Source organism: Budorcas taxicolor, chromosome 3 (assembly GCF_023091745.1).
Source record: "Budorcas taxicolor isolate Tak-1 chromosome 3, Takin1.1, whole genome shotgun sequence".
Lineage (NCBI taxonomy): Eukaryota > Metazoa > Chordata > Mammalia > Artiodactyla > Bovidae > Budorcas > Budorcas taxicolor.
The window spans coordinates 15,796,801-15,818,287 of NC_068912.1; the positions used below are offsets into that span (position 1 = coordinate 15,796,801).

Genomic DNA, 21,487 nt, shown 5'->3' on the forward strand with positions numbered 1-21,487 from the left:
TCCCAGGGTCTCGGGTTGGGGGGGGTGGAGCCGCACTTCGTCGCCGCGGGGGTGCCGGGACTCCGGCCGCAGTGCCGCCGCCATCACGGACTTCCTGTGGGACAAGCGCACGGGCCTCGCCGCCAGAACGGTGAGCGCGCGGGCTGGCGGGCCGCGGGGCCGCGCGGAAAGATGGCGGCGACTGTGGGGCGGGCGGAGAGAAGATTGGATTGGGGGCAAGGGGCCCGGGCGAGATTAGGAGAGGGGCTCAAAAGCCCCATTCTAGAGCCCCATTTCTAGGGGCTGAAACCTGGAAAGTGGCAGAGGTGCAGTGTAGGAAGATGAGGTGGAAGGTCGACCTGCCTTAGATGTATTTTGGGAAAAGCAGGAGGGAAGTTGGGAGAGATCAAAGTAGGAGAAGGAGTGATGGAGTGCGAATAGGAGTGGTTTCAGAGATGAGAAAGAACAGAATATCAAAGTTGGACCAGAGAACCGTCGTGTCGCTTGGAGGATATGGAGAGAGTTTGACTTCCGGAGTGAGTTCTGGATTTTCTAAGTGAGAAAGGGAAAAAAAAAGATAAAGAAGTTGAAAAAGGTTGTAGGCTGGAGATCCTTGGGGGATGGGGAGAAGGAAAGCCTGTGAGGAGCTTTGGTGGCAGTGTGTATTTGGTAAGATGACATTTGTGTGGCTGTGCTAAGCACAGTTGGATTACTTGGGAGAATAGTGTGTTTGCATCTTCTTGGTTGTCTTAAGCACTGTAGGGCCAAGAATGAATCGAATGCCACTCGCCTCCTCAATTTGAGAAGTAGCTCAAAATGGGAGCCAGATGTTGGAGTCTCTTAAGCCTTTTCTGCACCTAATGCTGCCACCCCAACCCACCCAACAAGACTTCTCTCCCTGCTATCTTTGGATCTATCTCATTCTGTCCTAGTCTCATCTTCCCTGATTGTGACTGATTTCTTTCTGATTCTTTCCTTGAAGGAAAAAAAGTTTGTGCATCATTGCCATTGCAATCCAATCACTGAAAGCTGCCCAACTTAGTTTACTGGTGCTGATATTAATTAAAAATCAGTTATTCTGTACATAGTAAGCACAAAAGAGGGGAGGCTGGATGTGAGCTGACTGCAGCCTGGAGCCTCGTGTATTGTATTAAAACTATGGGAGATTTGGCCAGTGATGTGAGAAATGATTAAGATAGTTCAAAGGGCCAGACCCAGATTCCTAAAACTTACATTTGGTTTATACAACTATACCTGGAAACCTGGGAAACTGGATGCCTGCCCTCAGGACATGGATGGCCTATTTGGGGAGATAATCTACACTTTGAGTAATTGTAAAACATCTGTGATAATATTGTGTAGTAAATCATTATTCTCTTTGAGTTGTGAGGAACTCAGAATGCCTCAGATCTACCCTAGACACCAGCCAAGGATGAATTGTTGCAGTCTTCATGAGTTGCACAGTCTCACCTGTAATGTGAGCTGGGGCCCAGACCTGAGTGTCTTCAGGAGACCCCCTGTTTGAGGAAAATCAGAACAGAGCAATGACCTGAGTAGGAGGAAGATTCCTTAAGTTTTCAACCAGAGTTAGTATACTTCTCTATCAAGGAGAAATTGTAAGCCCAGAGGAAGACTGAGGAGTTGTGAATGGTTTAAAAAAAAAAAAGAAAAGTAGAAATTGAAGAGCAGAAAACAGCATTTCTAGGGCAGCCAGTTCTTGGAGGGGATTTCTGAAAACTCAGATCCTGCCCCTACTATTTCTCCTTTCCCTTTCCTTACAGATGCCTCATCCTCGAAGGTACCACTCTTCAGAGAGAGGCAGCAGGGGGAGTTACCATGAGCACTATCGGAGCCGAAAGCATAAGCGACGAAGAAGCCGCTCCTGGTCAAGCAGCAGTGACCGTACACGGCGGCGCCGACGGGAAGACAGTTACCATGTCCGTTCCCGGAGGTGAGGCTTCAGGAAGAAAAACTTAAATTAGACCCACTCACTTATTTGTTTATTCAACAAAGATTTATCAGTTTCAACCTAAGTAGCTAATATAATGTGATGCTCAAAATGGGTATCAATTTAACCCATTTACACTGTGGTGTTGAGTGTTATCATAGAGGAAGTATGTTTGAAAGGGGCTAAGGAAGCCTCCAACAGGTTTGATTGCAGGGGGGCAAGATACATAGATCAGGGAAAACTTCCCAGAGAACGTGGCGTCTAAGCTTGTCTGAATGACAAGCGAAGTGTTGTAGGCAAAGGGAAAGCAAATGCAAAGGACTAGGAACTTGAGATGGCTTATCAGTTAATAGATAAAATAGAGTTCGGTCTCCATGGTTTTAATAAGTCAGCCGCATGTTCAGTGGAAGGGATGGGTTAAGGATAGTTTGGAGCAAAGCTGCATGTCAGTCAGAAATGGCTTGAGAGAGAAGCAACTCTTCATGCCATTACATCTCTGGAGGGGAGGAGGAGGCCCTCAGGGGGAGTTGTCCTGCAGGTGTCTTTTTAGAGGTTATGGTGATGTGCAGATGAGGGGGGTCCTCCTCTGTGCTTAGTTATTTCACGGCCCTGGCTCTTGTTCCTCTCAGAGTGGCTTGAGTGTGTGAGAACTACTTTTCTCACGTTACTCCTTTTCCTCAGTGCAGGGGGACCTTGTTAAATGGTATGGCAAGGACTGTGACCTGAACAGATGCACCTAATTAGGGTGTTTGTTGTCTAACAGCAGCTATGACGATCGTTCATCTGATCGGAGGGCATATGACCGGCGATACTGTGGCAGCTACAGGCGCAATGACTACAGCCGAGATCGGGGAGAAGCCTACTATGACACAGACTACCGGCATTCCTACGAGTACCATCGGGAGAACAGCAGTTACCGCAGCCAGCGCAGCAGCCGTAGGAAGCACCGACGGCGGAGGCGGCGCAGCCGGACGTTCAGCCGTTCGTCTTCGGTGAGTGCTAGCCCAGGCCCTTCCTCTCCCCACTCTTCTTCAGCCCTCTGGGACCCCGGTAAGTGAGAAACATTGGGGCGTGAACACTGAGGTATTCGCTTGGAAGCTCTCCAGCTCTTGGAGGGCCCTGAATCTGCTTCGGAGGTGAATGGGCACAGAGCATTTGTGAACCCCCGTGCCCTCCCTGGCATGCTGGGCTTATTGTGTTGGGAGCAGCTCTTCCACCCCCCAGAGGCCTCCATTTTCTAATGGGGACCTTGCTTGTGAACAGCCTTTCTCCCCCAAGCCCTGGACTCTGGCCCCCTCAGCAGGTGGGCTTGGGTGGGAGCAAGGGGAGACCTGTGCCTGCCTGGAAGGGCACCGTGTAGAGCATGGGGTTGTGGGTGACATTGGCAACAACACCACTTCTCCGCTCTGCCCATGCCTCTCCCCGTTCCCATTTTGGGTTTGGGGACTTGGGATTGTGCGCCGCTCTCTCTTCTCACCCCGATCCGCCTTACTGCATCTGACGTGTTCCCTTCCACTGTCCCCCATCATTGTCTGTCCCCCCTGGCTGGGCGCCTGTGACCGGTGACCCCTCCACCACCCACCCCGCCTCCCTCCGGCCCCCGCTCCGACACCTGGCTTGCTCCGACCCCCCCCGCCCCCCGACAGCAGCACAGCAGCCGGAGAGCCAAGAGTGTAGAGGACGACGCTGAGGGCCACCTCATCTACCACGTCGGGGACTGGCTACAAGAGCGATGTACAAGCCAAATCGTAACAATCCTATAGCCTGTAATGGTCCCATAGCCATCCTAACGTCCTGAGCCAACCCAAGCCACAGCCTCTTTTGCCTTTTCTCAGTGGTGTTGTTTATCTGGGTGGTTTGAGTTGCTGTTGAGAATTGACCTCTGCTGTCCACTCCCAGCTCTCATGGCCCCTGGGTTAAAGGTGGTGGGAATCACGCAGGGGTTTTCTTCCCCTGTGACCATCTGTATCTGTTCCCCCTTCCTTCATCTCCTCACCCCAGACTGCTGTGCCCTTTTTTCTTCAAACTGAACTCATTCCCCACCCTTTCTCCCCCCCTTCTCCCCCACCCTGCTTTTTTCATTTCAGATGAAATTGTCAGCACCTTGGGAGAGGGGACCTTCGGCCGAGTTGTACAGTGTGTTGACCATCGCAGGTAAACGTCAGCCCGCTCCAGACTCCACACTTGTTAGCCATAAAGAGGTAGTGAGGGTTATCTGAGGCTTTTTTTCATTAATGAGCCAAAGATAGGATTTCTTAATCCCCAGGCAGCCCTGTTCCTTCTGAGATATTCTTGAGATTCCAGCAAAAGCCTTTCCTGCCATCCTGTAGGGGTGGGGCTCGGGTTGCCCTGAAGATCATTAAAAATGTGGAAAAGTACAAGGAAGCAGCTCGACTAGAAATCAATGTGCTGGAGAAAATCAATGAGAAGGACCCTGACAACAAGAAGTAAGCGCTGCTGGAGTATGTGGGGCGTCTGAGAGGCTACACCTCAAGACGGGAAAACCTTCCCAACATGGACTAGACAGGCAGAGGAGTTGTAGACTGCCTCGTTTCCTGTTCGTCGTCGTGGAGTAGTAGAACATTACTGTTACTGAAAGGAAGGAAGGGTCTGGGACATGCTGTAATCCATTCTCCTTGTTTCGGGGGCAGTTAGATTGCTCTGTAGTTGAGCTCCAACTCAGGATGACCTTTGTAGGAATGTGCCCTGGAAATGGCCCTGAGACTGAGAATCAACCTTTTTCATCAAAAAAGTACTTGAGTTTTTAATAGAACTACGCTAATGAAGTTGCAGGTGTTTATGTATAGTTTCTCTGTTCTCACACGTTGCATAATCAAAATGTAAAATTTCAGAGTATTACTGAAAGACATAAGTAGGTGTAAACATGGGCCCAGTGATGGCTGATGGTGAGTGAATTTCAAGAGCAGGAGCTGGGGTCATGTTGACGGAGTGGCAGTTTGACAATTCAGGGTCCACATTGGAGCCTGGCACTCAGCAGCTCCTATTTAACTATTTGAAATGTTGCAGGAAAATGGTTTGAAGTTTGGCAAGTAGTACTTCTCTTCCTGGGTCTGCCAGAAAGGCCATTCTGTAGTTGAACTGACTTTTCTTGGTGATAATAGCTGGCATGTTTTTACCCAAGTATGTGCAGTCAGCAGCAGTAGTCCTTTGTTGGAGGGGTGGTGGACAGATGGGAGCTCCTCAGACATCCCCTTCCCATCTCTCTTCCCAGCCTCTGTGTCCAGATGTTTGACTGGTTTGACTACCATGGCCACATGTGTATCTCCTTTGAGCTTCTGGGCCTTAGCACCTTCGATTTCCTCAAAGACAACAACTACCTGCCCTACCCCATCCACCAAGTGCGCCACATGGCCTTCCAGCTGTGCCAGGCCGTCAAGTGTGAGTGGGGTGGGCCAAGGCGGACTCGGGCAGCCCCTTCCTCCACTGGACCTCTTGGGTCTCAGTTGTGCACTGGTGAAGCCCCTAAACAGGCACCTCGACAATCTGCAGTTCTTCTGTTCACTGTCCTGTTGGCATCTCCTCTTCTGACTTAACTCCTTCACTTTTGTCATCACTGATTGTTTCTCCTCCACATTCAACCTAGCAAGAACTCGAAGAGAAAGCATTTGAAGTCAGAGCTCTTAATTACCTCTTTTTTCTTTCACTCCCCTTCTTTGGGAAAGTAAGTCAGGCACTAAGCACAAAGAGACAAAAAGATTCCTCACGCTAGAGGTTTGCACTCGTCTGGAGCTGAGACACTCCCTGCTCTCAGCAAGCCAGGTGGGAGCAGGGAGTAGCCAAGGTGCCAGGTTGAGAATTCAGACTAGTACATACTTCCTCCTCAGCCATCAGAATAATACAGTTTCACAGAATTAAATTCACAGGAATCAGATAAACACATGTTAAAGCACAAAAATACAACTCATCGGGACTTCTGTGATAGTCCACTGGTTAAGACCCCACACTCTGTTGCAGGGTTCAACCCTTGGTTAGGGAAGTAAGATCCCTGCATATCATGAGGTGTGACCAGGGGAAGGAAAAAACTATAGCAAACCATCTATACATTGGTTGAGAAATATATATATAACTTATGTTAATAAGCATAGTGCTTGTCAGACTAGGCATTTCATTTGGAAGTAGAGCAGAAAGCAGCCAAGTGCTTCTGGACCTGCCTCCTCACCAGCTTTGAGCTAGGTGACCAAGCGTGGAGTCAGCTGGTAGTAGTTAGTTCTAGCCACCTGGACCAACCCTGACCTGGCCTTCTCCTCTGCAGTCCTGCATGATAACAAGCTGACACATACGGACCTCAAGCCTGAAAATATTCTGTTTGTGAATTCGGACTACGAGCTCACCTACAACCTAGAGAAGGTAAGGTGGACAGGGTCTGTCCCTTGGCCAGTGCGCACAGGTGGCCATTGCCCCTTTGCCTTTCTTTTAGCCCTTTTTGTCCCCCCGTTTACTTTTTTCTCCCACACTTTCTGCTCTGGCTCTGAAAAAAACAATACCAAAATAGATGGAAAGGGAGAGATTTAAGATTTAGATTCAAAGAGAATTTGGAAGCAGAACCTCAGTTAACTTTCCTGTACAGTGAAAATGCTGACAAGGTTCTTGGTTTGGTTTCTTCTCTTTTCTGTAAGGAAAGCTCAGCCCTGTTGACTAACTGGAGATCATGGGGATCTCAGCTAAGGAAGCTATTCCTCACTTTGCTATCTGCTATATGTTATCGAAAAACTGTATACCAGTCACTTAGGTATACTCTTCAGATGCATGCTATTCTATAGTTACTCCTAAATCCTCTTTCTCCCCCATTCCTATCCATCCCTATCCATCCACTCTGATGGATATGGGGGAGGCTGTAAAAGCAGAAGACGTGTGGGAGCGGGCAGGAGGTCAGAGTTGGTTTTTTAAGGCTCAGAAGCACTTTAGAGAATAGCAGTAGAATCTTGGTCTGTTTTTCCTCTCAGTCTTGGTGCAGAGGTTCATGTTTTTCCTGCTTTGCCTCCTAGAAGCGGGATGAGCGCAGTGTGAAGAGCACAGCCGTGCGGGTAGTAGACTTTGGCAGTGCCACCTTTGACCATGAGCACCATAGTACCATTGTCTCCACCCGCCATTATCGAGCGCCAGAGGTCATTCTTGGTAAGAGGGGGAAGGACAAGATGGTCCAAGTATGTGAGGTGGTATGGTGGTGAGGGGGGCCCCCGAGCCTCATAATACCTTTCCTTCCCATCCCTACCTAGAGTTGGGCTGGTCTCAGCCTTGTGATGTGTGGAGTATAGGCTGTATCATCTTCGAATACTATGTTGGCTTCACCCTCTTCCAAGTAAGTGGTTGGGTGTCTTATGAGACCACTAGGCATTCTTCTACCTGATTTCCTTCTCTGCTGAGAAACTGCCTGCTCATTCCTCCACATTGCTTAGCTTCCCAGCAGCTAGACCCCAGCATCCCTTCTCAGTCCCTTGCTCAGTTCTGTCTTTGTTTCCCAGACCCATGACAACAGAGAGCATCTAGCCATGATGGAAAGGATCCTGGGTCCCATCCCTTCCCGGATGATCCGAAAGACAAGGTGAACCTGGAGTGGGAGGAATGTAACCCTTCTTTTCTCTCCACAAAATTGGTCTCTATCACATTTTCTTTTCTCTTCAACACCTGCCTTGCCCTCAGCTACTCTCAGATGGGAGAATAAGGGAAATTAATCCCATAACAAGAGGAACCTCCTGATTCCTCAACTTCCCCCTTCCCCTCTAGGAAGCAGAAATATTTTTATCGGGGTCGCCTGGATTGGGATGAGAACACATCAGCTGGGCGCTACGTTCGTGAAAACTGCAAACCACTTCGGGTGAGCCGGACTGGGAGTGAATAGTGCCCACCACCCAGAGGTCCCTTCCTTCCTAAGGTGTTTTGCCCCTGGAATGCCTTTCACAAGCAGAGTTAGGAAACAAGGGGAGGAAAACAGAAAGAAATCTTTTGTTGATAGGAGAGAAAGGGAGTGGTTTTATGAAAGGAATGAGGTTAGACAGCCATTTATTTCTTGAGCCAACCAAAAAAAATAAACTGCTTTTGAAGAGCTTACATTTTATTGAGCTAAAGAAGATTCATGAAGTTGTCAAGGATAAAAATAAGTAGAACTTTCAGAGAGTATGAAGGAATAACTGTGCCAGTGGGAAGGCAGGTTGAGCTGTAACATCAGAGATGGCCCTGGTGTGGTCCTAGTCAAGTAGCATCATATGGTCACGAGCAGATCCTTGGTCCTTCAGGATTGAAAGCTAGGGCCTTGAAGAAGGCAGGGCTTATAAGGCATCGGGCCTCACCTTTTTCCTGCCCTCCACCACCAGCGGTATTTGACCTCAGAGGCAGAGGAACACCACCAGCTCTTCGATCTGATTGAAAGCATGCTAGAGTATGAACCTGCCAAGCGGCTGACCTTGGGCGAAGCCCTTCAACACCCTTTCTTCGCCCGCCTTCGGGCTGAGCCACCTAACGCCAAGTTGTGGGACTCCAGTCGAGATATCAGTCGGTGACGATCTGTCCCTGGGCACCCCTGTGTCTCCTAACAGCAGTGGGTGTCCAGTCCAGGACACTGGTGCTTTTTTATACAAGAGAACAGAGCCGGAGCTCACTCCTTCCTCCTGGCTCCCTATGTACCTGTGAATATGTGAAATAGTGTAAATATGAAAGAACTTGTACCACCGCTTCAACCCCTGCCTTGTACATAATGCTGTTCCATCTCACACTCTTCCCACCCTCACCTGCCCCTTCAACAGCTAAGTTGGATCTGGGCAGAATGAGGTAACCAGAAGGGATCTACACCATGTTTTATAAGGAATTTTGTACAGTCTTTGTGAAATAAAATGATGTGCTTCACCCGACCCCCATCCCTGGAGTTTGAGGTTTGGAGATGCTGGGGTGGTGGGATGATTAGATTGGCAACGAAGGGAGTCCCATCTTACCCTTCAAAATTAACCTCAGGCTACCAGTTTACCTGAGCGATGGGTGGGTAACATTTGACTGTAAGAAAGGGTTATAAAGTGAGCACATATTTGATGTGAATAATGAGGTTTGGGAAAGAGGTTCGGTTAGTATAGCTGTTAGGTTGGGCCCCAGGGTAGGGTCAGAAGTCCAGATAAAAAACTTCCTGAACTGGTCTCCTGGGATACCGCCACCTCCGGTCGGAGGACTCCCATCATACTCTTTCGAAGGCTAGGGCGGGTCGGGATTCTAACGCGAGGCCTACTGGGAGATGTAGTTCGTTAGTTGAAGGTAGTCACGTGGGAAGGGGCGGTACTTGGCTCCTGAGACCGAGTTAGAGGCGTCACGTGGGGGCACTTCCTTCTTTTCCTTTATCCGAGACGCAGGCGCAACTCGCTGCTGCTGCGGGGATCCTTGTGACCCTTCCGGTCGGTACAGCCAATCCGTGCACAGGGAAGCGGGGCGGACCGAGAAGAGCGGAGCGGAGGGAGCTCTGAGAGCCGCTGCCGCCGCCACTGCCACGGCAGGGGCGTGGAGGGCAGGGGCGGCCCAAGCCGAAGTTGCAAACATGGCTCAAAGCAGAGACGGTGGAAACCCCTTCGCCGAGCCCGGCGAGCTTGACAACCCCTTTCAGGTGACTTGCGCCGACCTCTTTTAGGCTGCTGGGGTGGTTTCTCGGTTCTAGAGGGTCGGGCTAACGTATTCCTGTTCGTGACATTTGATCCGAGGAAGGGCCGCCACGTGGGTGTGACGACGACTCCAAACCAGTGAGCATCCTTGGGGGGCGGGCCCTGCCCCTAAAGGCGCTGGTACTGGTAGTGTGGGTGAAAGGTTGGGGGCAGATATATTGGCCAACAGCCTGGCCCCAAGCTGCAGTTCTTGGAGCCACAGCAATTGAAAAGAGGCCCCTATGAGTTCCCGCAGAGGCACCAGGTGCCAACTGAGCCGCAGCTCTCTGCCCACAGGACCCAGCTGTGATCCAGCATCGACCCAGCACGCACTATGCTACTCTTGATGTCTACAACCCTTTTGACACCCGGGAGGTGAGATTCTGGAGAGCACAGGAAGGCCGGGAAGGGTAGGGTATGCCAACAAGCCCACTGTGTTGAGGTTCAGGGGACTTTTCTGCACGCAAAAGAAGAAAGAAGCACCGTGATCTTTGTTCCCTGGAAGAGGCCAGTCTGCCATGGGATGCCTAACCCATCTAAAGACATCAAGGCCAGAGATCTGTCAGTTTGAGCTCTAAATATCAGTCTTGGGATTACCTGGATTCTATCAGGGCCTGATGAAGACCCTGTCTGGGGAGGCTTTTTTAAAAATGAAAAGGGATGGGCTTGGTTGGAGTTGAGAAAACAAAGTATGCTTAGGTACACAATTAGAAAGCAAGGGATGAAGAAGACTAGACCTGGTTGTTGTCTCACTGAAATATAAAAATGTAAGAGTTTAAGGAGATTGATTTGGTAGATGAATGCTTTGAATCTTGGCTAAGGAACTTGATGTGAGGGTAGCTGCAAGTTGTTAGAGAGTTCTATGATATAAACACAGTGACTAGCTTTCTAATAACTGGGGGGGGGGGGCTGCCACTTTAGGTAATAAGTTTTAGGTCTAAAGGTATTCAAGTAGACTCTAGCCTCCTGTGTTATGGGGGACTAGATGATGCTTAAGGTCTTTCCAAACTCAACAGCCACCACCAAGCTATGAGCCTCCTGCCCCTGTTCCAGTAGCTCCACCCTCAGCTCCACCCTTGCAGTCCTCAAGAAAACTCAGCCCCACAGAACCCAAGAACTATGGCTCCTACAGCACCCAGGTAGGGGGGTGTATAGGCAGGGGTATGGGGAGGGGGCATCCCTGTGGTTCAGGACTCAAATCTCCATCTGCTCTAACTGGGCAGGCTTCAACTGCAGCAGCCACAGCTGAGCTGCTAAAGAAACAGGAGGAGCTCAACCGAAAGGCAGAGGAGCTGGACCGAAGGGAGCGGGAACTCCAGCATGCTGCCCTGGGCAGCGCAGCTAGTAAGTGGATCCTTGATAGGGTTGCGGAGGGCGTCTGACAGCTTTGAAGTCTCAAAAAAGGAGCTCAGAGCATGGGCACTGGAACCAGATTGCAGAGTTTGAATTTGGGTGCAGTGGCTTATTAAGGATGAGCTCTTAGGCAAGTTACTTAATCTTGAGTGCCTCAGTTTCCTTACTTGTAAAATGAGAATAATGTTTGTACCTGTTTAACAGGATTGTTGTGAGGTTAAACAAAGTTATATAGATAACTATATAGTTGTAGAGATGCCCACATCCTGGGCATAGTGGTTAGAAGTTATAAGCCATAGTAAACAAAAGTCATAATAAACACTACTAATATAGTGTTTACTATTTGCCCTTGTCTTCTTGAACTCTCAAATTGGAAATAGAGAATCCAGGGGTAAAAGGACGGGGGAGTGATTTGTTGGTCTCTGTTTCACTTGTGGGGCCCTCCGGCTCTATTTGTGCTTTACAGCTCGACAGAACAATTGGCCTCCTCTGCCTTCTTTTTGCCCAGTTCAGCCCTGCTTTTTCCAGGACATCTCCATGGAGATCCCCCAAGAATTTCAGAAAACAGTATCCACCATGTACTACCTCTGGATGTGTGAGTAGTTAGAAACCTTTTTGGAGGAAAAGTATAGGTAGTAAGTTGTACATCATTTCTTTTCCTGGAGCTCACTCGCCCAGAACTAGATACTTTGAATGAAGTATCATTGAAGGCTCATTTCTCTGGCATTTTCCAGATTACTCCTTTTACAGTACTCAGAACTTATTCTCCAGTCTTCTAGCAAATGTACGTTCTTGCGCTCTCCCCCTTCTCCTTGTCCATATGCATAAATGTATTCTGGATCCTTTTAAAAGTCTTTGCAAACCGGATGACACACGGTTGAGGTTTGCTGGTTGTCTCCCCTGTTGAGGATCCTTTGAAGGTGGAAGCTGCCTTCCTTTCCTTACTCTGCCGCATTCGGTGAGGGTTGTGGGGTGGGCTTCTCGGGAAAGGAGCTCTCACAGAGCCATCATCCTGTCCCTCTGACCCTTAGGCAGTACTCTGGCTCTCCTCTTGAATTTTCTTGCCTGCCTGGCCAGCTTCTGTGTGGAGACCAGCAATGGCTCAGGCTTTGGGCTCTCTATCCTCTGGATCCTCCTCTTCACTCCGTGCTCCTTCGTCTGCTGGTATCGCCCCATGTACAAGGCTTTCCGGTAAGAAGGGGCAGTGGGCATGATGGCAGGGAAGGGACTTGGAGGGGCCCCTTTCTGCTCCTACAACCCTGATTCTTTGCCCACACTTCCCATTTTTTTCTCTTTGCAGGAGTGACAGTTCATTCAGTTTCTTCGTTTTCTTCTTCATTTTCTTCGTCCAGGATGTTCTGTTTGTCCTCCAGGCCATTGGGATCCCAGGTTGGGGGTTCAGGTCTGTGAGACTGCCATTTACACTCACCCCTTCCTCCCACTCCTTTTGATCAAGTCAGCATTGGATACTGGAGTTGTTCAGAAAAAGGAACTGTGGTTTTAATCCTTGGGAGATACTGATTTAATAGGGTTACAGGACACCCTCCATGATAGAGAGCTCAGACAGTACTGTCAACAGACAGATTAAGGGAAAGCTGGTTGGACATGCTCAGTCTGAGGAGGCTTCCTGGAGGAGGCATGTGTAATGTTGAAGAGGAAGCATCCTCAACAGAAAGGTCTGTTTGGAGTGAGGATGTCTGGAAGAGCTTGGAGAGCTAGGATGGTTCAGAAGCTGAGGTTAAGCTAGTTTGGGACTGCAGTGCACGGCAAGTTGCCAGGCCCACAGGGAAACGGCCCCTGGTTCGAAGACAGGACGAGTGGAGAAGCTGGAAACACTGGGACCGAGCTGTGAGCAGTTCTCCTCACTTCCGTGGATTTTCTCCTCCTTGCAGTGGCTGGATCTCTGCCCTGGTGGTGCTGAAGGTCAACACGGCTGTAGCTGTACTCATGCTGCTGGTTGCCCTGTTCTTCACTGGCATCGCTGTGCTGGGAATTGTTATGCTGAAGCGGGTGAGGGGCTGTAGGTGGGGCGTGGAGAGTGATATCACGTGTCCCTGGGGACTTGACTGGAACATTCAGGAGCAACTGGGGAGGGCCAGGCAGATGGAAGGATTCTCAGCTAATGGACCTGAGCGGAGGGGGCGGTTGTAGGGGTATGTGTGCATGTGTGCTGGTCGGGAGCCAAGAAGGAAAAGCTAGAGCTACAGGCTGCTGAGTGGTCGTGATGGTATTAGATTGGAGTGGGATTAACAGTGGCTGGAACATGCTGTAAAGTCTGTGTCTTCTACTTGCAGATCCACTCTTTGTATCGCCGCACAGGTGCCAGCTTTCAGAAGGCCCAGCAAGAGTTTGCAGCTGGTGTTTTCTCCAACCCTGCGGTGCGAACCGCAGCTGCCAATGCAGCCGCTGGGGCTGCAGAAAATGCCTTCCGGGCCCCGTGACCCCTAACTGGGATGCCCTGGCCCTTCCACTTGAGGGAGGCGACTAGCCCCCATCCCTGAGGTCTCTGGGACTTTTGAGACATCACTGTTTGATGTCTCCACTATAGTACCCCCAATGATACAGCCATGACTGCTGAACCTGACTTAAGGGTGTGGGGAGGCCAGCGTGACCCAGTCACTGCTTCCCTCTCACCCCTCCATCAGGCCACACTGCTGCCACAACTACACACCCGACCCGCTTCCCTCTGCTGTGCCAAGGCTGTTGCTTCGGTTATTTAAATAAAATGGAACTGGAACACAAATCTCTGTTTCTGGAATTTTAATGGGAACTAGGTCTTATAGACTTGGGCACGACTGAGCGACTTCACTTTCACTTTTCACTTTCACGCATTGGAGAAGGAAAGGGCAACCCACTCCAGTACTCTTGCCGGAGAATCCCAGGGACAGAGGAGCCTAGTGGGCTGCCGTCTATGGGGTCGCACAGAGTCGGACACGACTGAAGCGACTTAGCAGCAGCAGCAGGTCTTGCAGAAGATAAAGTGGAAGCGACTGGAGTGGAAGCTGAATTGTGGACTCTGGAGGGAAGGTCGGACCTGGCCTTAGTGTAAACGGAGAGCTGTGGCGGCGGGACAGCAGAGCCCACTGGCTGGCTCAGGAAGTGGGAGGGAAGTCCCCGGTTGGGCGTGGAATCGCGGAGCTGCCAGTGAAATCAGCTCTCCACCCCGCTCCTTTAATGACTTTCTCCTTTAAGATAGAGCCGCTACCTCTTGTGGGAACGCAGCGGCCTAGGGGCATGAGAGGCTGGGCGGGGCCCAAGTAGGCGCCGAAAGCTTTAGCTCGGGCCCTGCGGGGCCGCAGCTCCTCGCCAGACCAACGGGGGCGGCCAGCTCGCCCGGCCGTCCGCCCCATCCCTTCCCGTCCCTCCCCCTTCCTCTCCCACCCCACCCCCTTTCTCTCCCACCCCCTCTCTCCCACGGTCTCCGACTGGGACTACAACTCCCGGGGTGCAGCGCGCTGGCCCTCGTACCACGCCCCTCCTCCCGCACCATCTCATCCCCCATCCCCCGTCTCCAGTCCCGGACCTGCTGCAGCCTGAGCTAGGGGAGCAAGAGCGTGGTGGGGAGGGGAGTGGGGCTGGCGACCCTGGAGACGGCGGCGCCGCAGCCTCTCCCCACCAGGCGGCCTCGGATCCAACTGGACACTCTGAATGCACACCGACCGCGCCTCTAGAGTCACCCCACGCCGACCCGAACCTCTTCTCTAGACTTCTTTCCCATCCTTCTCGCCTTTTACCCTTCCCACCCTTCCCGGTTCTGGAACGCCTCCCTCTCTTCACTCCCTGACCGGCCCTTTTCCGCGCCCTTCTTCCCTAGGGAGATGCGATGAGCCGGTGCCCCCGCGTTCTCAGCGCCGTAACGGTTACGGTGCCCGTCCAGTACCCGTGGTGGGGAGGGAGCACTCCGCGGCCCCTCCGTGAGGCCTCCCCCTCGGACTCCCCCCCAGCTGGAGTCCCTGGGCCATGCCTCAGGGGACCCAGCCAGGGGGTGGGCTCTAGAGGGAGGGGGGTGGAGAGGAGGAAGGACGGGGCCTTGGGCTCCTCTGAGATGCTCCCAAGCGCCAGGGGGTGCCGAGCAAGGCTCAGGCAACCCGGCGGCAGGCATGATGCCCTCGCCTAGCGATTCCAGCCGCTCGCTGACTAGCCGGCCCAGCACCCGGGGCCTTACACACCTCCGCCTCCACCGACCCTGGCTACAGGCCCTGCTCACTCTGGGGCTGGGTCAGGTGTTCCTGGGCATCCTGGTGGTCACCTTCAGCATGGTGGCCTCCTCCATCACCACCACCGAGAGCGTCAAGAGATCCTGCCCGTCTTGGGCTGGGTTCTCGGTGAGTTGGGTGCACAGTTGTTGGGTGTGGGAGGCTCCTTGGGCCCCACCCCTCAACACCAGCTGCCAGCCCAAATCCTGGCCTCTCCTGGTCCTCTTACTCCTTACAGAGCTGGGTACACCCTGTGATGCGGGGCTCACCCAGGTGCCTCCCCTTCATGCTGAGCCTGTGCCCGCTTTATCCCCAGCTGGCATTTTCCGGGGTTGTTGGCATCGTGTCTTGGAAGCGGCCATTCACTCTAGTGGTAGGTGCCAGGGTCTGATGCCCACTGGGAGGCAGGTGCCTGGCACCTGAGGGGATGCCCATTTATGCCCCCAAGAAGGGAACTGACTTTTCCACTCATGTTGACCAGGCATGAATGCCTGTGCACGAGGGTGGCTCCATTTGCAGTAGAGGGTATTTTGGGGGTCTCAGCCCTGAGTCTATGCCCTCTTTTTCCCAGATCTCCTTCTTCTCCTTGCTTTCGGTGCTCTGTGTCATGCTCAGCATGGCCGGCTCTGTTCTCTCCTGTAAAAACGCTCAGCTGGCCCGAGACTTCCAAGAATGCAACTTGGTGAGATCTGAGGAGGGCGAGCCTGAGTACAATAGTTGGGGGAGGTGTGTGGAACAGCTCGGCTTGTCCGGGTTCAGGCTGCCTCACTCTCTCCACTCCCACTCAGGATGGAAAGGTCTGCGTGTGCTGCCCCTCTGCTCGTCTTCTCAGGCCCTGTCCAGAGTCGGGGCAGGAGCTGAAAATTGCCCCTAACTCCACCTGTGATGAAGCCCGAGGGGTCCTCAAGGTAAGCATGCACCCCCATCTCCACCATTCCTTTCCCTCCCACCATCTTCCTGGCTCACACTCTTGTGTCTCCTCCTGAGTCCTCACAGGCCCTGAATATGTGGGACTTACTGCACCCTAGGCTGCTCTCACATTCCTCTCTCTCGCCTTCCCCAGAACTTACTCTTCAGCGTCTGTGGGCTCACCGTCTGTGCCGCCGTAATCTGTACCCTCTCTGCCATTGTCTGCTGCATCCAGATCTTCTCCCTGGACCTTGTGCACACGGTGAGTGGGAAGCTGGGGTCCAAGCCACGAAGGTAGGCTGGGGGCAGGGGTGTGTGTGCTGGGACTGGTCTTGGGGGGAGGGAATGGCTGCAGCGCTGGCTTTTGAGCACCAGGGGCTGTGGCTCACCTAATAGGCATGTTGACTGTAGGAATATTTAAGAGGGAGGGTGAGGAGGGGAGTCACTGGGAGTAACAGAAGTGTGTGATGTCAGCCCCAGGGCATTGGAGAATGGGACTAAAAGTTGGGCGGAGTCCAGAAGGTCTTAGATGGGGGCAAGGATAACGGGCTGATGTTCTGGTGGGGACAGAACAGAGAGTGATTCTGGGTGCAGAAGAGTCCATAAAGAGGAGGAATTTCTAGATGGGCAGGGTAAGAGGTGAAGGTCCTCAGCTGGGGCAGTTAGAAGAGGAACTTGTTCTGGCAAAGGAAGGGGCCGGAACTGAGCTTCTTGGAGGGGGCGGGGTCAGAAAATGTAGAGGAGAGAGGAATGTGGGAATCAAGGAGCTGTATTCCCAGGATACAAGCGCGCTGACCTGCTTGCTCCCCAGCAGTTGGCCCCTGAACGCTCAGTCTCAGGCCCTCTGGGGCCTCTGGGCTGTACCTCCTCGCCCCCAGACCCTCTCCTGCACACCATGCTGGACCTGGAGGAATTTGTACCACCTGTGCCCCCGCCACCGTACTACCCCCCAGAGTATACCTGCAGCTCAGAAACAGATGCGCAGAGGTGAGGCCAGGCAAAGTCCTATTGGGGGAACTAAGGAAGGAGACTGGGGCTGGGACCAGATTGGTGGGGAGGGATCTTTTCAGAATAGTTCTTTTCCAGGCTTTGACCCTTTCCCTCCTTCTGCCAGCATCACCTACAATGGCTCCATGGACAGCCCAGTGCCCTTGTACCCTACTGATTGCCCCCCTTCTTATGAGGCCGTCATGGGGCTACGAGGAGACAGTCAGGTGAGAGCAGGGCTTGGTGCAGGCTGGGGACTCTAAGACAGAGCCTGAAAATCTGAGTGAGCTGCTGGTACTGGATAAAGATAATACTAGTTCTCATGATCTAAAGCACTAGCACATCCACTGTCTCTTTGACCTGCCTGAGAAGGTAGTGAGGTGGGTGGGGTAAGAACTATTATTTCCATTTAACAGACGTGGAAACTGAGGCCCACATAAAGTGACTCGGACAAAGTGACAGAGCGGGACTGGAATCTAGGTCTCCTGAGCTCTGTCAAGCCTCTGGGGTGGCCGTATCATCGGTGTGCAGGGCTGGATGCTTGACCCTTGTGTCTTCTGCAGGCCACTCTGTTTGATCCTCAGCTGCATGATGGCGCCTGCATCTGCGAGCGAGTGGCCTCCATTGTAGACGGTGAGCAAAAAGTGGGGAGGGTGGACAAAGACTGGGACGCCTGGGAGAGTGGAGCTGGTGGGTGGGCAGGGCAGGGATTAGACTGAGTTGGTGGGTGCATGACAAGCGAGAGCTGGGTTTTCCTGGAAAACTGGACTTAGTGGTCTCCTCTGAGATAACACTGGAGGCAGGCTGGCCCCCAGGGGGCTTGTCCTGAGGAAAGAGGCACTGCCTAGCCCTGGCCAAGCTGATGCTACCCAGCCACCCCTACTGCCCACAGTGTCCATGGACAGCGGGTCTCTGGTGCTGTCAGCCATCGGCGACCTCCCGGGGGGCTCCAGCCCGTCGGAGGACTCGTGCCTGCTGGAGTTGCAGGGCTCCGTGCGCTCCGTTGACTACGTGCTCTTCCGCTCTATTCAGCGCAGCCGCGCCGGCTACTGCCTCAGCCTGGACTGCGGCCTTCGGGGCCCCTTCGAGGACAGCCCCCTTCCCCGGCGGCCCCCAAGGGCAGCCCGCTCCTATTCCTGCTCTGCCCCCGAAGCCCCACCCGCACTGGGTGCCCCCACAGCGGCCCGCAGCTGCCACCGCCTGGAGGGCTGGCCGCCTTGGGTGGGACCCTGCTTCCCCGAGCTGAGGCGGCGGGTCCCCCGGGGAGGCAGCCGGCCAGCTGCGGCCCCTTCCCCCCGAGCCCCGGCTCGCCGCTTCAGCGATAGCTCAGGTTCCCTCACCCCGCCGGGGCACCGGCCTCCTCACCCGGCTCCCCCGCCACCGCTGCTGCTGCCACGGTCCCACAGTGACCCGGGCATCACCACCTCCAGCAACACTGGTGAGCCCCCACAAGGTTCAGGAGAGGGTAGGCACTGGGAGTGAGAGGGCCAATGATGCCCGCCGGGATTTGGGACATTACTGGGGTTTCTGAGGAGGCAGAAATTCTGATTCGCACCTGCATCAGACACTTACATCACCTGTGAAAAACACACCAGTCAGTAGCTTAGTGGTTAAAAAAAGAGGATTTGGTGTTGGAATCCAGTCTCACAGGCCCCAGGTTGGGTTAGTTACCTACTCTTTCCAAGCCTCGGTTTCTAACCTGTAAAGTGGGTATAATAACAATACCTCACTGTACATACTGTGGCGTTACTGAGAAGAGATGCAGGTCAAATGCTTCTGCCCTAGCGCAGAACAGGCTTGTCGTTACCATTTTGTGCCAGGGACTGGGGAGGATACAGCAGAGAGTGATGGCGCCTTAGTCCCTGATTTGGTGGATCGTTCCATCTAGTTGCTGGCAGACATGGGCAGCGACAGTGCCCCCTTGGTTGGGAGTGGGCTGTAGGAGCTGGGCTTGTGTTCTCAGGAGGGCGGTGAGATGGGTAGGGGTGTCTACAGCACACTCCCAACTCAGTCTGTTTCTCTCCCCTCTTCAGCTGAATTCAGGGACCTTTATACCAAAGTGCTTGAGGAAGAAGCTGCTTCCGTTTCCTCTGCAGATACAGGTTAGGCACACTGTTGGTTCCCCGGGGGCGGGGGATAGGGCAGTGCTGCCTGGCCTTTTCTGCACCTCCCATTCCACCCACTCTCCCTCTCTCTCCCCCCAGGGCTCTGCTCTGAAGCCTGCCTCTTCCGTCTAGCCCATTGCCCTTCCCCCAAGTTGCTCCGTGCCCGCTCAGCAGAGAAGCGGCGCCCTGTGCCCACCTTCCAGAAGGTCCCCCTGCCCTCGGGCCCTGCACCAGCCCACTCCCTGGGGGACCTGAAGGGCAGCTGGCCAGGCCGGGGCCTGGTCACCCGTTTCCTCCAGATGTCCAGGAAGGCCCCAGATTCCAATGGGAATGGAGCCCATGGGCATAAACAGGTAGAGTCGGGGGAGCCGAGGAAGACACCCAGGAAAGCCTGGAGCTTCGAGTTAGGGGCCATACTGATGCTCTCTCCTGTGGCCCCATCTAGGTGCCCCGGAGCCCCTGGGGCCGGCCAGGCCGAGAGAGCCTCCACCTTCGCAGCTGCGGCGACCTAAGCTCCGGCTCCTCCCTGAGGCGTCTCCTGTCCGGCCGCAGGCTGGAGCGTGCTACCCGTCCCCACAGCCTCAGCCTCAATGGGGGCAGCCGGGAGACTGGGCTCTGACCCAGGCCTCCCCCAACACTGAACAGATCCAGATGAATGCTGGGGCCACAGCAGACCCCAGCACCCTCTTGCACTGGCTGACACACAGAGAAACCTGCTGAACAGTCCCAAAAGTATCCGTTTCCCTCCTACCTCTAGGGGCTCCTGCTGCTTGCCTCCGCCGTCTGGCCTGGGAGAGCTCCTGTCCTGTGCTGCACGGGTGTTCAGGCTCTGGGGGGACATGCCTGTGCTTCCGGTGCTGGAGGAGGAAAATAAAGCCCAGTTCCCCTGGCGTGACAGTAACTCTGATTCACCAGGGGTTGTGGCCAGGGCACAGGCATGTCCCGGATGTTTAAACATAGGGGGATGTATGCCTGTGCAATGGGGTGGTGGGGTATGAAGGGTCAGAAAAATCAGGCTGGCCTCTCAGCTCTACCACCTCTAACTGCATGACCTTGGGCAAGTTATTTAACCTCAACTGCCTGATCCATAGAACATTGTGAGGACGAAAGTTTGTAAAGCTCTTAACACACTAAGTAAGCCTTCAATAAATTTCAGTTTTTCCCTTCTCTTCTGGATCATTCTTTATCACCATTGAGATTTGTACTAGCATCTCTCTTAGTTACGAAAACTCTCAAGACACCGATATCTATTTCCAGCTACCACACAGTATCTCTGCCCCTTTTCATAGCCAAACATTTTTTCTCTTCCTTCCTTCTACTCAAACATCCATTCTCTCCTCACCCATTCCCATCAGGCTCCTTCCCCTCCCTCTCCCCAGACACTGCTCTTGAAACAAATTTTTCAGTAACCATAAGAAGTATCAGACCCAGTGGCCGCTTCTCTGCTTGCATGCATTTCACTTCACCTCTTAAGAAGCATTTAACCCACGTAATCAGCATCTTTTCTCTTGAATTTTCCCCTTTCTTGTCTTTAAAGACATCACGTTGTTGTTGTTTAGTTGCTAAGCTGTGTTTGACTCTTTTGAGACCCCCATGGACTGTAGCCCACCAGGCTCCTCTGTCCATGGGACTGCACAGGCAAGAATACCGGAGTGGGTTGCCATTTCCTTCTCCAGGGGATCTTCCCAATCCAGGGATGGAACCTGAGTCTCCTGCACTGGCAGGCAGATTCTTTCCCACGAGCCGCCAGGGAAGCCCAGAGACGTCATAGTCTTCTATATTTCCTCCTACTTTGCTGTCCTGGTATCACTTGTCAGCAGTCACACCTCTGCCTGGCTGATTAACACTGGAGAGCCCCAGGTCTCTCCCCTTGGCCCTCTTTTTTCTACCTCCAGTTTGTAGGTAGCCCTGCAAGACCCATGGCTTTCACTGCCATCTATGTGCTCATGGATAATTCTCTCCTTTACCTCTCCACGAGCTCCAACCTCCAATGTGACATCTCTCCTTGGATATTTCGTGGGTGTCTCAGACTCAACATGGCCACAGTGGAACTCTTGATTCCCAACCCTTGTGCCTGTTCCTCTCCGAACATTCTTCTTTTAATACATGGCACCACCACTCACCTTGCTGCACTTTCCATAAGCATAGGAGCTAGCCTCATTTCTTTTTTCTCATCTGGTATGTCCAGTCTTACCCTGAACTCTTCCATGTCTCACCAGCTACCTAGCTCTAGTCACCACCCTCTCTCCTTGCCTCTTAATTGATCTATTTCCATTCTTCCCACAATCCATTCTCCAGTCAGCAAAGTGGTAAGAAATCATGTCATATTAAAGTTCTGCCTAAATGTAATGGCTTCCCATTGTATTTAGGATAATC

At 52.8% G+C, this 21,487-nt stretch overlaps 3 protein-coding genes across 10 annotated transcripts; all 3 read left to right on the plus strand.

Annotated features, from left to right (window-relative positions):
- On the plus strand, positions 1-8,786 carry CLK2 (CDC like kinase 2). Of its 5 annotated transcripts, none has more exons than XM_052636712.1 (13): positions 1-130; positions 1,761-1,930; positions 2,691-2,919; positions 3,574-3,661; positions 4,015-4,081; positions 4,258-4,374; positions 5,160-5,326; positions 6,201-6,295; positions 6,934-7,063; positions 7,165-7,247; positions 7,411-7,490; positions 7,673-7,763; positions 8,260-8,786. In XM_052636712.1, exons 2-13 carry the CDS (start codon positions 1,761-1,763, stop codon positions 8,443-8,445), a joined length of 1,503 nt encoding a protein of 500 aa, XP_052492672.1. In that variant the 5' UTR covers positions 1-130; the 3' UTR covers positions 8,446-8,786. The 5 variants fall into 5 exon arrangements, with proteins under 5 accessions (XP_052492672.1, XP_052492673.1, XP_052492674.1 ...); XM_052636713.1 differs by having other exon boundaries at positions 3,577-3,661; XM_052636714.1 differs by having other exon boundaries at positions 2,694-2,919.
- Positions 8,787-9,314: 528 nt separating this feature from the next.
- Positions 9,315-13,646, plus strand: SCAMP3 (secretory carrier membrane protein 3). The gene is made up of 9 exons (XM_052637072.1): positions 9,315-9,527; positions 9,859-9,936; positions 10,578-10,700; positions 10,785-10,905; positions 11,381-11,509; positions 11,946-12,105; positions 12,215-12,316; positions 12,807-12,924; positions 13,209-13,646. The coding sequence occupies exons 1-9, from the start codon at positions 9,462-9,464 to the stop codon at positions 13,353-13,355; spliced, it is 1,044 nt and encodes a 347-aa protein (XP_052493032.1). The 5' UTR covers positions 9,315-9,461; the 3' UTR covers positions 13,356-13,646.
- A 779-nt stretch (positions 13,647-14,425) lies between these two features.
- Positions 14,426-20,268, plus strand: ENTREP3 (endosomal transmembrane epsin interactor 3). 4 transcript variants are annotated; one of them, XM_052637013.1, is made up of 12 exons: positions 14,426-15,239; positions 15,349-15,483; positions 15,682-15,792; positions 15,899-16,018; positions 16,174-16,281; positions 16,831-17,006; positions 17,134-17,233; positions 17,570-17,639; positions 17,899-18,444; positions 19,040-19,108; positions 19,211-19,464; positions 19,557-20,268. In XM_052637013.1, exons 1-12 carry the CDS (start codon positions 15,015-15,017, stop codon positions 19,728-19,730), a joined length of 2,088 nt encoding a protein of 695 aa, XP_052492973.1. In that variant the 5' UTR covers positions 14,426-15,014; the 3' UTR covers positions 19,731-20,268. The 4 variants fall into 4 exon arrangements, with proteins under 4 accessions (XP_052492973.1, XP_052492974.1, XP_052492975.1 ...); XM_052637014.1 differs by having other exon boundaries at positions 16,834-17,006; XM_052637015.1 differs by having other exon boundaries at positions 15,427-15,483.
- The last annotated feature ends 1,219 nt before the right edge of the window (positions 20,269-21,487 follow it).

Coding starts and splice junctions, on each gene's coding strand:
- SCAMP3 (XM_052637072.1), top strand. CDS start 9,462: ATGGCTCAAAGCAGAGACGGTGGAAACCCCTTCGCCGAGCCCGGCGAG. Junction 10,701..10,784: donor ATGGCTCCTACAGCACCCAG/GTAGGGGGGTGT, acceptor CTAACTGGGCAG/GCTTCAACTGCAGCAGCCAC. Junction 10,906..11,380: donor TGCCCTGGGCAGCGCAGCTA/GTAAGTGGATCC, acceptor TGTGCTTTACAG/CTCGACAGAACAATTGGCCT.
- CLK2 (XM_052636712.1), top strand. CDS start 1,761: ATGCCTCATCCTCGAAGGTACCACTCTTCAGAGAGAGGCAGCAGGGGG. Junction 2,920..3,573: donor CGTTCAGCCGTTCGTCTTCG/GTGAGTGCTAGC, acceptor GCCCCCCGACAG/CAGCACAGCAGCCGGAGAGC. Junction 6,296..6,933: donor TCACCTACAACCTAGAGAAG/GTAAGGTGGACA, acceptor TTTGCCTCCTAG/AAGCGGGATGAGCGCAGTGT.
- ENTREP3 (XM_052637013.1), top strand. CDS start 15,015: ATGATGCCCTCGCCTAGCGATTCCAGCCGCTCGCTGACTAGCCGGCCC. Junction 16,019..16,173: donor AAGCCCGAGGGGTCCTCAAG/GTAAGCATGCAC, acceptor CGCCTTCCCCAG/AACTTACTCTTCAGCGTCTG. Junction 16,282..16,830: donor CCCTGGACCTTGTGCACACG/GTGAGTGGGAAG, acceptor CTTGCTCCCCAG/CAGTTGGCCCCTGAACGCTC.